General features: G+C 38.6%; 3 protein-coding genes and 2 long non-coding RNA genes across 7 annotated transcripts; 3 read left to right on the top strand and 2 right to left on the bottom strand.

Annotated features, from left to right (window-relative positions):
• Positions 1-25: 25 nt before the first annotated feature.
• On the top strand, positions 26-1,129 carry kappaB-Ras (NFKB inhibitor interacting Ras like 1). Its single transcript, XM_003689930.4, has 2 exons — positions 26-241; positions 381-1,129. The coding sequence occupies exons 1-2, from the start codon at positions 143-145 to the stop codon at positions 885-887; spliced, it is 606 nt and encodes a 201-aa protein (XP_003689978.1). The 5' UTR covers positions 26-142; the 3' UTR covers positions 888-1,129.
• Positions 874-3,178, bottom strand: Fa2h (Fatty acid 2-hydroxylase). The gene is made up of 6 exons (XM_086903807.1): positions 2,655-3,178; positions 2,286-2,511; positions 1,872-2,035; positions 1,636-1,765; positions 1,431-1,550; positions 874-1,363 (listed from the first exon to the last, which is right to left on the bottom strand). Exons 1-6 carry the CDS (start codon positions 2,928-2,930, stop codon positions 1,278-1,280), a joined length of 1,002 nt encoding a protein of 333 aa, XP_086759933.1. The 5' UTR covers positions 2,931-3,178; the 3' UTR covers positions 874-1,277.
• LOC147658218 (uncharacterized) lies at positions 2,481-2,933 on the top strand. Its single transcript, XR_015290850.1, has 2 exons — positions 2,481-2,620; positions 2,706-2,933. It is a non-coding gene; the product is annotated as an uncharacterized LOC147658218 (long non-coding RNA).
• Positions 3,179-3,501: 323 nt separating the features above from the next.
• On the bottom strand, positions 3,502-12,279 carry LOC100869136 (sodium- and chloride-dependent transporter XTRP3). Of its 3 annotated transcripts, XR_015290848.1 has the most exons (13): positions 11,918-12,279; positions 9,424-9,656; positions 9,181-9,201; positions 8,755-8,979; positions 8,474-8,584; positions 8,144-8,385; positions 7,901-8,042; positions 7,628-7,829; positions 7,336-7,495; positions 7,094-7,256; positions 6,770-6,970; positions 6,110-6,177; positions 5,515-5,657 (listed from the first exon to the last, which is right to left on the bottom strand). XR_015290848.1 is itself a non-coding variant. In XM_086903804.1 (12 exons), exons 1-12 carry the CDS (start codon positions 12,165-12,167, stop codon positions 5,505-5,507), a joined length of 2,103 nt encoding a protein of 700 aa, XP_086759930.1. In that variant the 5' UTR covers positions 12,168-12,276; the 3' UTR covers positions 3,502-5,504. The 3 variants fall into 3 exon arrangements, 2 of the variants coding, with proteins under 2 accessions (XP_086759930.1, XP_086759931.1); XM_086903804.1 differs by lacking the exon at positions 6,110-6,177 and having other exon boundaries at positions 3,502-5,657; positions 11,918-12,276; XM_086903805.1 differs by lacking the exons at positions 6,110-6,177; positions 9,181-9,201 and having other exon boundaries at positions 3,502-5,657; positions 11,918-12,276.
• LOC147658217 (uncharacterized) lies at positions 5,543-6,757 on the top strand. Its single transcript, XR_015290849.1, has 2 exons — positions 5,543-6,183; positions 6,610-6,757. It is a non-coding gene; the product is annotated as an uncharacterized LOC147658217 (long non-coding RNA).
• Positions 12,280-13,615: the final 1,336 nt, after the last annotated feature.

Genomic DNA, 13,615 nt, shown 5'->3' with positions numbered 1-13,615 from the left:
TGTATTTCCCCTAGAAAAAACTTGTCAACATTCAGTTACTAGATTTAATATTGACTTCTGTGACTTGAATTATTTTTCTGAAAATAGTATAAGTTTTAATGTCTAAAATAAACAATAGTTCAGTTTAAACAAAAAATTGAATATGGGGAAAACAACGAAAGTAATTGTTTGTGGAATGAAAGGCGTAGGAAAAACAGCATTGTTAGAACAGCTTATATACGGAAATGTCAATGTCAAAACGGTAAGAATTTAGGTTATGTCTACAGTCAACCGTGAAACAACATATTTCTATATTATTATTAATTTTTAATTTTAAATTCACATTTTAATTATCAATGAAATTATTCATTATATAAAAATTATATTTTATAATTTAATAGGAAATTCATCCTACGATCGAGGATATTTATGTTGCAAATATAGAAACGGATCGCGGTTCGAAGGAAAAAGTACGATTTTATGATACCGCTGGATTGGAATCTCTTCAGAATAATTCAAATAATCAGCAATTACCGCGTCATTATCTTGGTTTTGCCGACGGATATATTTTGGTATATGATACTGCAAAACCTGAATCATTAGATGTGCTTTTCCCTTTGAAGAAAGATATTGATAGAAATAAAGATAAAAAAGAAATAACCGTAATTGTTGTTGGAAACCGAACTAAAGCTGAAGAAGAATCTCATAGTTTGGAGAATACAGCAAGTAAAGCTGCAAATTGGTGTACTAGAGAGAAATTGAAACATTATGAAGTAAATGTTATGGATAGGACTAGTTTGTTTGAGGCATTTGTTAATTTATCTTCTAGATTAAATCCTCCTACAAATAAGAGTACATTTCCACAGTTAAGTATGGGTAGAAAAAATATCAAAGTTGAAGGACCTTAAATACGTTTATTTATCTATTAATCTTAATTAATCATATTTAATTATCTATATCAATGTTATATTTTTAATCATTGATATTGATATTGATTGATTTGATATGCTCAAATTATATCTATATAAAATAAGTATATGTTCACGTACTTAAAGCATTAATTTATTCAGGTTTGTAGTAACGTTTATAAAAACTTTTTTTAATCATTTAATTATTGTTTGATCTTATGTACAATAAATATTATAATTTATTTCTTGTTTGTACTTAAAATGTGTATTGAACGATTATATTATGATCGAATGATCGATTAATTTCAATTATTTATTTTGTTTTGTACTTATTTGTTATAAAAAGTTTTTATTTTTAATACACATATAAATTATTTTTCATTGATCGATTTACCATTCAATCGGTTTTGTCAATTTTCGTAAACAAATAGTCGTTCCGAATACATAATCCCATAGTTTACTGCTGATACCAAATCCTAAAGAATATAATTTTACATGTAAATTTGTCTAATATTTCGAAAACAAAAATTAATTCAATATTACCCAATTCATGGTGTGAGAAATGATGATAATTATGAATCCTTTTCAATAAATAAAAATATGTTCCAGCTTTTGGCGCACCGTGATGTATATAATAATGTATTAAATCATAACTCATGTAACCTATAAAATAATTTTTTTTTTTAAATTTCATATATTATCAATATTTATAACAAATCGAATTTAATAAATATTTTGACAACGATACCTGTTGCTGTACCAGCGATAATAAAATAAAAAGTTTGAGGAAATAGTATCTTATAAATATGAAATAATAATATTGCTATTAGCAAAGCTGGTACAGGAGGAAATACTAATCTTCTATTATCGAATGGTGTCTATGAAATAAAAAATGAAATTATTATAATGATTTGGATATATCAGCTTTTTTCTTTTTTTTTTTTTTGCAACTAAATAAATTAGTAATTTTTAATGAATTTTTACCTTATGGTGAATTCCATGGAGTAAAAAATGGAAAGTAATAAGTAATTTTGAAGAACTAGGTGGTTTAAAGTGAAAAACTTTACGATGAACCACGTATTCGAATAGAGTCCATATCAATATACCAAATATATAAGAAGTTAAAATTTCAAATAAGGTAGTTAGTTCTGAAAGTTCAATAAAATATATCGATAAATAGTTATTAAAAATAATAATATTGTATAATAGATTATTAATTGTTATTATATATAATTATAATTGTAATAAAAATATTTATAATAGATATTTAATAATTAATAATTTCTCTTTATAGATCGACAATGAAATATTTGAATATTTTTTTCCATAATAATATTACGTCAATAATAAAATAAGAAAAGAAATAAAAATTAAATAATAGAGATAAAAAATTATTACCAGCATCGTTGAAATTAATTTGTATCCATCCTGAATAAAAGAAATAGATGCATATCGGTATCCATACAAGCGGAATTATGTACCAAGGAGTGATCGTTAAAATCTCTAATAAGTTTGACTTGAAAAGTCTAATATTTCGATTCACCGGTAAATTAACCCATTCCCAATAATTTTCACCTAACGAGCTTACTTGTCCAAGTATAGATTCATCCCAATCAATCAGATTCTACAAACATAACAATCATCAATGTTATAAAATCTCGTCGAATCATGTTTGCCACGAATATTAATTTTTAAATCATAAAATAGATAAAATAATTTAAAAACAATAACAGGTATCTTAATAAATAATCCCTTATATATACTCACTTCATATTTCTGATATTTTTCTTCATTCTTCAATATATAATCTTCCAACAGGTGAAACGCCGCTTGCGAATGAGGATTTTCTTTGAAGGCTTTATCTAAGCTTCGATTTTTGAAACAACTTAATATTTTTTTCCCTCCAGGATGATAAGAAAGAAAATCGTGTATATCGTAAGAATGATTTTGATAGGTAACTATAAAATTATTGTCATGTTTATCGTCGATCTGTTCTACGATACGTTTGCATAAATCGTAACCAGAATTTGCGACCTTCGCCATTAAGCCGGTTGTTATTTGTATTCACTTAGATAATTTATTGTTTCAGTAAAAAGATTACGCGATTTAAGATATTGTTGGTAAGACGGATGAACGAGTAATGAGCACGTAAAGCATCTACTTTTAATGACTAACTATTTTATCATTCACACTTCAAACTTTATAAAATTACGCGAACACAGTTATCGTAGAGACATATTATCTTTTGATTCCTACCTATGTGTTTCCTATCTTGTTCCTGTCTATAGAATGACGTCATCGCTTAACATTTTGTTGTACTTCAAACTCTCAGTTTCTTTTTTATTCTCTTTGCTTTGTATTATTTGAAATTGCTAGTAATTATCATTATTTTAATACAATATAGTTAAATCAATGGGTGTTATTCAAGTAACAATAACTCGCAATATCTATATTTGATTATTATCTATGTAATTACATTTGTTTTTTTTTTATTCGATAGCTAAATTTATCGTGCATGACATAGTGGTGACATTGAAAAATATTGATAAAGGAGAATGGAACGTGCGAGGAAGGAAGTCAATAAATGCTCCTCTATATCGCATAGAGTCCAGTATACTCGGCAATAAATAAGCTTTTATTTAAACGTTCTGGATATTTGTGTATACAATATACCCTATACACGATCTATATTTAAATGTCTACGAACGCAGCAGCGATCATGCTTCGGTATGTTGTCTGGAAAAAAACAGAGGAACGGAAAGAAAGGAGGAGAAATGGAACGGGGTATACCCTTGCATAGGGTAAATCCGAGCATTCGCGCTGCAAAAAATATAGCATTTCGAGCATCGCGATGGCGGCGCAACGCGATGAACAGTGTATCGGTATTCTCTTTTCTTTTCATTTTCTTAGCATTACTATCGATGTTCTCGAGCCAGGTACTGACCTTGTCAAGCGAATTTATTCGTCGCTTGACGGGACGAGGGCCGCTTTTATCTTCGCGGAATATTTGTTCTTCTATCATTATCGATCACACCTAATAACGAGAGTAAACGAGAAACTCGATACAGACACGCGAAATGACGCGTATCCATCTACTTTTTCTCCACTTTTTCTCTCGTTCTCAATTTACCTAAAGAACGATCGCGTGACCGATATCGATTTTTCGATTCAATTTTCAGAAACGGGCTAACTAAATTTTGAAGATTTGAATCGTCGCGAATAAATTTCCTTTTTGTCGGTTCTTCCTTTTTTCTTCTCTCTTTCTCTCTATATCTCTCTCTCTTTTTAAGTACGAATCTTGAAAAATTCTTCGACCCGGTCTCGACATTCCTGCCTCGGACATCTGACGGAATTTCGCGGTTCTACCTCTGTTTTAAGTAATCGAATTTACTAACAATTCGGAACAGTTTTATTATACGAAATAATCAATAGAAGAGATACCGCCTATACACTATTTCCTACTCGTACGGTTTCTATTTAGGCGAGTAGGCATATAATTTCTAGTTACGTTTTGACATTTGCAAATCTTTTCTTTTGACTTTTAACCTTCTCTCTTTCTCTCTCTCTCTTCCTCTCACTCTTTCTCTCTCTCTCCCTCACTCTCTCTCTCTCTTTCACCCCTGAGGTTTGGAAGCAGTAGGAACGTAGGCACCGTCTAGAAATCGATCGAAATTTTCAAAGACGAACGATCGATCGTACGTTTCATTGGAAATAATACGTACGTCTCGAGCGTTTCTCTTTTTTCTTTTGTAAAATCGGACGAGCCTCCGTCAGAACATTCGACTTGTTTCGTGTTAACCACCGTTTCGTCGTTGAAAATGTAAAACTAGAGAATCGAGAACGAAACAACCGTTTTTTTTTTTTTTTTTTTTTTTTTTTTTTATCGAATTCGAATATAGAAGCAGGTAGCACTCTCCCTATAAATACGCGAGGGAAGATGACTAATTATTTTTACGCGATTCCATCTCTCTCTCTCTCTCTCTGCGAAGGAAATCCTAATTGTGTAACAATTGCTGGTGTAAAGAGGGTGTTCGCGCATAATTCTGTTTTTTTCTTTTTTTTTTTTTTTCTTTTTTTTCTCCTTTCGTTACTCGCTATGCGATGCCGATTATAATCAAATGATTAAATAAAATAGCCGAAAATAAATACCGATCGTCGCACGATAACGTTCAGTCAGTTAAAATTAATTTAGATCTCGATAAAATCGATCGAACGATCGAAGTGAAGTAAGCGGAGGCGCGACGAAGCGATTTCGAATGCGATTAGAATCGACCGAGTATTTTTCTAAGTTTTCTCCGCTTTTTCTCCCTCTTTTTTATTTGCTTCGTACACGCTAATCTCGTGTCACATTCGTGTACACGGATTCGACGGAAGTTATTTAGTATTGCTCTCGAAAAGCACCAATTCTCTCTTTCTCTTTCTCTCTCGCTCTCGCTCGCTCTCTCTCTCTCTCTCTCTCATTCGTCGATTCGTACCTGCAATTATTTCGTATCGTCTTACGCGTTTCCTGAGAATCGAAATTCGAAAGGGGCGAGAATGTTCGATCAACCCTCTTTCCATGTTCTGTCGTCACGTAAGGTGAAACGATACGACAAAAGTCGACGAACCTGACAACTTTTAAAAGTCCATCACTTCCATTTTGAACGGTTTACCCTGAAGTTTGTTAGGGACGATCTTCGTTATCGGCGGGGCACTGTTGTTGTCGTCATCGCTGTTCACGTCTTCGTCCTCCTCGGGAAAATCTTCGAGGCGGTCGTGGTACTCGTCCAACTGAAAATCGATCGTCATTTTCGTTAACTATATAGACAGCCGTTCACCCGTGAACGAAATCGTGAACGAACAATCAGAGCTAAGGCTATGCGTGATCATTTGTGGTAGATCAAATCAGCACGTGTTTCTTTATCGGTGAAAATGCGGTGCTCGTGAGATATCAAGCGAGAAAGCTTTTTTTGCCCGATGTGAATGTCCAGATTCCTCTTTTTTTTCTCTTTTTCTCTTTTTTCTTCACGGATAACATGCCAAATTTGGAAAATTGTCGGTAAAATCGATAAAATTCGGTAAGAATCGTGGAAAAGGTTGGCAACACTCTCCACACTTTCCCTTCGTTTCCCTCCTCGTGCTCGAACATGGATCATCGAAGATTTTTCGCGATGGTGCAAAGCGCGTAGGATAATATCAAGCTAAGAGCATTCCATAAACGATATAATATACTACGGACTCACGTGTAAGGTAGCTATAGAAGAAGCGATTAATCGACGTTACCGCACACAGAACGGACGCTTTCCTATAACTGCAGGTACGTCCAACGTAAATCTTAAATGCTCTCATTCTTAAGGCTTAATCGACGCACTTTGAGTAAATGTAATTCTTCTTCCCGACTCCCACCTGAGACTTGCTCTAATCACGGGTAATCGTGACATGTTTCTCTCTCTCTCTCTCTCTCTCGGTGCGCCAATTAAGTTGTCCTTCTATTACGATGACTACGTCTCTACGTTGTCTAAACAAGCATATATGAACGTGCCTCGCGTGTTTTATCCGTAATAAATTGGCTTAAAATTGATGATAAGAAACGATACGACGAATGAGACAAATCCTGTTTGAATTTGCGAAGGTAAGATGATTTTTCTGACTCGAGATGATTTTATTTACCGAGCGTAATATGTGTAATTCGTGATGTACATTACAGAATTTAGAAGTTTCCCTCTCTATTGTTAAATTACAGAAACGTAAAAGAAACATAAAAGAAGCACATTGATGCAAATGCGCGTGTACAAGTTGAGTGGATGGATGGAACGAAGGCGAAGAACGAAGAGGATCGAAAGTTGTGAGTGAAAGTTTTCTTTTTTTGTTTTTTTTTTTTTTTTCTTTTTATCTCTACTCACATCGACATCTCCCATCATTTCTTTGGTAGAAACGGTGGTATCGATACGTCGTATGCTGCCTTGGTGAATGTCAACGTCCAACTTGACGCATTGGAACCGCCTCAAAAGGAATACAATCGGTATTGGCGCGATGCCCGCAAAAATGATGACGACCGCTATAGCCAACACCCAGCCGGGATACGCGGTGGGTACAGCTATGCCCTGAAAACAAAGGAAGGAAAAAAAAAAAAAAAAAAAAAAGAAAGAAAGAAATGTCGAGGTCGTGACGTAGGTATTTTGGCAACGAGATATATGGGTCACGAGATAATACTTTCCACTACTCACCCGTGACGCATCCCACGCGGAATATTGAGGCTTCTTCACAACCATGGAGATTATACTGGAGACAAGGATGCAGACCATGATTATAGGGGCGAGAAATCGCCAGGTGAATTGCCAATACGCCCCTGGTCTGTATCCTGTCATCTCTTCGATATCTTTCGTGAATCTGAGAAAGAAAAGGATTTTCTCAATTCGATCTTGAATCGTTTATTTGAACGAAAGAGAGATAAATATTTCGATCGTACTTTTCGTGGCCGTAAACAAAGATGACGGATATCATTTCCATGAGCGCGACCATCACGAGACCGATGGTACCTGCGAAACTGTCGAACATCTTTAGCCAATATTCTCCGGCTCCGGTACAGAATATTAAACCAACAAAGAAGCACACCGTGCAAACTACCCCTAAGAAAAAAAGGATCGTTTAACACCATTGAAAATGTTTTTAACGTTTTATAACCCCCCCCCTTTTTTTTATATATACATATAGCTTTCTTTCAGCAAAAAAAAAAAAAGGCACCCGATGGATCGTCCTACCTGTCATGTATTGCTTTTTTATTCTCTTGAACAGATCTATGTCGAAGATGACGCACAGCATGCCCTCTAGTATACCGATTTGGGAACCGAGACCGAGGGCTAAAAGCATCAGAAAGAAAATACAGGACCAGAAAGGAGCGCCTGGTAGCTCGACTATCGCCTGTGTGAACACTATGAAAGCTAATCCCGTTCCTTCGGCAGCCTGAAATCGATTTTCTTGTTTAAAAATAATTATATAGAGAATTAGAAGGAAGATATTTATCGTATAATTACGTTGTCCAATTGTTCGCTCAGGCTACACGTTTCAAGGGTGAAATTCATGTTCGTTGCAGTGATATTATTTACAATACTCTCGTATTCCTTCATGGTGGTATTCTGATAGGCAAATCCGTGTTGAACGAGTAAGTCTTTGTTACTGGAACAGAAGGGAAATCGAAGTTGGAACGATGATTAACACTTTTGGATATTTTTTTTTCTATTATTATATCCATCAATCTGATTTGAAAAACAATTTACCCTGCGAGGCACTTATCGACATTTGTCATCGCCTTAAAGCCTAAAATGGCGAATATCACGACACTCGCGTAAATTGCGGTGAAGGCGTTGCAACAGCTAACCAGAATCACGTCCCGGACGCAGTGGTTGTCTGGAGTGTTGTAAGATCCGAACGCGATCAGGGAGCCGAACGCTAGTCCGAAACTATAAAAAACTTGCGTCGCTGCGTCGAGCCACACCGTCGGCTCTAACAGCTTCTCGATCTGTCGATAAAAAAGGGAACATTTTTTTTTTTTACAATAAAGCTCAAAAAATCTCGTGGGAAAAGAAAGAGGAATAAGCGAACCTTACCTTTGGCGTGTACATGTGGGCCAATCCAGCGCTGGCACCTTTTAACGTTATTCCACGAATAAAAAAGATAGTAAGCACCAAATACGGGAACATGGATGTAAAATATACCACCTTTAAATTAAGCAGAAACAAAAAAAACGTGTTGGTATACAATATTAATATTATTCGACTTTGCTCGAACGAGGAAGCACAGAGAAGATGCAGACCCCCCCCCCCTCCTCCCCCGCGAGGAAAAGAACAAAACGGACGAGAAGGATTTGAATGTTTGTCATTCCTCTTACCTTCCCCGACGATTGTATTCCCTTCATCACGATAAAGAAGACGACGATCCAACTCAACAGTAGACAAAGGACGATCCACCATTTCAGACCGCTCGATCCTTCCTCGATTGAGGGTGCCGCGTCCAGAGTGGTTCTGTACCAAAAATAGGCAGTTTCCGAACTCTTCACGCATTCCTCGACCGGCTTCCCATCAACCTCCGGACATTTCGCCCATGGTAACGGTTCCTAACGATTCGTATGATCGTTCAATGTCAAATTTCGTATCGCGGATTTCCATTATAAGCGGAAAATACACGGATGCAAGCGTCTAATGATATTCGCATTAAAAAAAAAAAAAAAAAAGAAAAAAATCACATGACTCCGTTTTCTCTACTAGCTTTTCAAGCCAGACTCGCGGGATGAAAATTAAAATCGACAGGTACTTACGCCAGCTTTAATCGTGACGGCCTAATCGTGTGCGGCGTGAAACATAAATCACATTCGTTAGTCGAACGATCTATGAAACTACTTCTATTCCCGCCAGTTATACCAGTTGCCGTTCGTATTCCGCCGATCAATCAACCTCGTTTTCGATCGATGTCGGAACGACAACGTGTATCTCTCTATCTACGCGTTCGTTACGTATCGATCGAATCGATCGGTGGTCAGGGGGGACCGAAAGGAACTCACCTCCAGCGAATTGAAAAGATAATAGAAGCACCAGGTAATGATGACGTTGTAATAAAGTGCTACGAAGAAGGTGACGATGCACGATGCTATCCCTATACCGCCTAACCATGGATGTATCGTGTTCCATACACCAAGGGCGCCCTGTCGCATGCGTTGACCGAGACCCAGCTCGATTAAAAAGAGGGGTACACCCTCTAGGATTAGCATCACGAAAAAGGGGATGAGAAAGGCACCTGAAAACCATTTTTGGCACATAACACATTTTTACCCCTGTCTATTTCATTCTTGTTCTTTCTTTCCTTTTCTTTTTTTTTTCTCCTATCTTTTCGCTTCCCAACAAACGGGATCCGTATTTCCTCCCTATTATTCTTTCTCCACTACTGTAAAATAATATCGCTCGTTAGCCCCCTTCCCCGTCACCTCTCTTGTTCCCTCTCACCCCTTATTACGAAATGAATGCCTGTAACCGGTCTCTTTTAATCTTTTCCCATTTGGCAACGGCTCGCCGGCGTGTCCCTGCTCACAGAATATTCTCCGTTCTCCCCCCCTTTTTTTTTTCACGGTAGTCTAGTTTGAGACGGCCGCAGCCGGAGTGTCTGGTTCGGTATTGATCGAGTGACGCGTACATACGTACGTAGCGGTACATACCTAGATTATTACTTTGCACCTTCGATTTCGTTTCGAGCATTCCTTTCTTCTCGTTCCTTTCCCTCCCCCTCCCCCTTTTCTTTTTCCCCTCCCCTCCTCCTTTTCCTCTTTTCCTTTCTTTTTTCGCCCTTTCATTTTTTTCGAGTTCGTCGACTCGAAAGTATCGTGTACGCCAGTCAGCGTGGACGCGTGAAAAATTATTGATCAATCGGGTATCATGTTCGGTCGCGATATCGAAGCGATTACTCACGTTCTTCTGGTTTCGAGTACGAGTTCCGAGACCCCGATAAATCGGCCGGTTGAAATTCCTGTTTCTATTTACGCGCGGGGCAGCCGCGTGTTTATTTCATCGAACGTCACGTTAAAAAATTCAAAATTGACGAATATATTATTATACACGATTCCTAAACGCTATCTCTTGTCTCTTTACTTGATATATATATATATATCTCGAAAATAAATTTTAAATTCCGTGCATTCTTTGCGAACGAAAGTATCTCATCTCTTTTCGAGAGATTGATGCATTATTATTATCTCCCTGTTATTATTATACGTGTGCAATTTATTTTTTCCCCGGACAAGGACACGGCAAGGTCGAATCGTTTCAAAAAAATTTCCCATTCCGACCTTCGAGCACGCTCGCCTTTCGACATTTCTAATCGGGAGGAGGGCAGAGGAATATTAACCCGATTGATAAAACCCGGATTGCGGATACGAAATTGTTACGTATCCGGCGATAGAAACGGTTAAAAAATCGATCGACGCGCGTCGGACCGAGAACAGCCGGCCTCGACATCGGTCGTCGCGAAAAGGAAATTTCCATTGAGAATCGTCGGCTAGGGTCCTTGCTCGTTTTCGCCCTCCCTTCCCCTACCCCCTCTCCTCTTCCCTCCTCTCCTCCCTCCCCCTCTCGGTATATACAAATCGTTAAAAGAAACGCGACCCGAGCGGCCAAGAAAACTCGGCCGCTCTTCTGCGCATAGAGGCATATCCATATAGAGATATCTCTCTTTGCCTTTTGTGTGTGTGTCTGTATATGCGTGTGTGTGTGTGTGTTGGCACGATGGAAACTTCCACCCGGGACGAAATTCGCCCGTTTCCAATGTTCTACGTAAACTACGGTCTCCTACGTAGGTGACGTAACCGCCTACCGGCGTGATTTTCATTCGTGGCTCACCCTCGTTCGCGCATCCACCCACGCGCCTATCTCTATCCAGCGATATAACGCGTATTTCCGTTTCGTTTTCGCATCGGAATGTAATCGAGTTACCACGAGTCTGGCGGGGTGTGTGTATAGGTCGTGGATAGAGAAAGATCATGGATGGGAGGGAGGGGAGTTTCAAGGGCGCGTTTTATAGGATTTTATTCGGGTTTCCCTCTGTACTTCGTAATTTCGGGGAGGGGGAGGGGGAAAAGTGAGAAAAGAAATCGAGAAGGAGGAGGACACGACGGTCGGTCCACCGGCTTGCAACGTATGCATACTCCTTGGTATTTCGAAGGACGGTGAAGAACACTTTGAAGATATATATATATATATTTTTAAGCGGTTGGGCATACGAGAGGGAGAGGGAGGAGAAGGTTGGTCGAACAGTGTGACCGAAAATAGCGTATACGTGGCCATTCGACTCGACCAGCTTTAGGATCCATCTCCTCTTCGTCGTAGGAAAACGTTTTCAAACGGGTTGTTTGAATTCAAAATTTAAGATTCGTTAAGATTCTCCGGTTTTTCGCCCTCGGTCTATCTTTGTTTATTTGTTTATTTATTTTTTTATACAAGAAAGGTGACAGGGAGGCGAGATTTAAATTAATAGAGAGATGAGAATATATATATATATACGTTACTTACCTCCTCCGTTCTGTTGGCACAGGTAAGGGAATCTCCATATATTCCCAAGTCCCACGCTGTAACCGATAATACTGAGGAAAAATTGCATCTTCCCGCTCCATTCCGCCCTGTTCTCCTCTTTGGTCTCTTGACTGCCAGCAGCATTTTGATTCCCGGTTACCACGATTGTCACGTTTTGCCCTGCCTGACGTTCCTCGTTCAATGGAGCCAGCTCATGCCCATTTCTCGTATTCTCGTTCTTGACTACCATGCTTCACTTCGGAGTTCTTTGTTTCCAAAGACGAAAAGACGAGTTCGTACGTTCTTCCCTTTTTCTTTCTCTCTCTCTCTCTCTCTCTCTCTCTTTCTTTATTTTGTTTTTGGGGGGAAAAAATGGACTCGCAGATCGGATCGAGCAAAGGGTCAAGTTTGTCGATGTTTAGAAAAGAGTGTGTGATATTTTTTTGGAAGGGTGGCGACGGGGGGTTGGAGAGAGGGGGGAGGGAGGGGAGGGCGGTGGAGAAAACCACCGACACACGACACAATCACCGGAGGCAAGGGAGACGAGAGGAGAACGGCGTAGTAGAATGGCAGCGACGAGAAACTATTACACGAGACGGTGCAACAACGGTTGTGTAACAATAACAACAAGGACGACGACGCGTCAACGACTACGAAGAACAGCGACGGCAGTTCAACAAATAAAGAATCCCCCAATAAGAGGATCTTATGTTTTTTTTCTTTTTCTCTTTATATTACAAGAATATTTCTTTTAATCATCTATCTTTTTTTCTTCTTCTTCTTCTTCTTCTTCTTCTTTAAATAATTATCTCTTAGAAATATAATTATATCCACTGAGTAGGAAAAAATCGCTCAGGATAACGCGGAAGGCATGCCTGGTACGAAGAACGCGCCACCTCGTCGAAACGGCTCCCACGCGGACGCAGACACCTTTCCGCGAACAAAGGGAAGGAGAGAGTACACGCGTAGAGAGGTATTGTTATTCTTTTCTCCCTATTCGCCTTCTTGTCCTTACGTCTTACGTCGTGAAAAATTGTGTTTTTTCTCAGCATCGATCGACGCGGTATCGCGACGTCTCGTTTGAAAAAACGACGGTTGAAAAACCTCGTGGCTCGTCGCAAAAAACCTCGTGCGATGTTTTTACGAGGGAGAAGGATGATTCGAGCGGGAATCGCAACTCGTCGATTCAAATATATATCTGAGAGAAGACTAATTTAATCGATACGGCGTAGATCGTATTATTGTTGTTCTTGTTATATTATTGTTATAAAATCGTCGTACGTAGGGCGCGATTTGTTTTCGTTTTCGATTTCGACGCGCGCGAATATTATAATACGGAACGGAAAGAGATGGGAAAAGGACGAACGCGAATTTCGAAATGTACGAAATCAGACGAAAGAAAGGGGGCGAGAAGGGGGTGATCGAAGAAGCGTGATGCGTGCACGTCGATCGCACGTTGAAAAGGTTTCTGTTCGTACAAGCGTGAACATTAGTTTGCGAAAACAAAGCATCGAAATCGTTGAAGAGAGAGACGATGAGTCGACTCGCAATCCAACCACGCGAAAAGAGAGATTGAATCACTTTAACAATTCGAAGAGATCGAAGGAAGCTCACGTTTCACGATTATCGCTACTGTCACGATTATTGTCCTGGAACATGCATCCCCGATCTTCCGTCCTCTCTTTTTTCACTGTGTCA

Source organism: Apis florea, unplaced genomic scaffold, assembly GCF_048593485.1.
Source record: "Apis florea isolate Af1SG1 unplaced genomic scaffold, ASM4859348v1 contig_2293_pilon, whole genome shotgun sequence".
Taxonomy (NCBI): Eukaryota; Metazoa; Arthropoda; class Insecta; order Hymenoptera; family Apidae; genus Apis; species Apis florea.
Note: the sequence above shows the minus strand (reverse complement) of the source record. Positions and strands in the feature narration are given on the sequence as shown.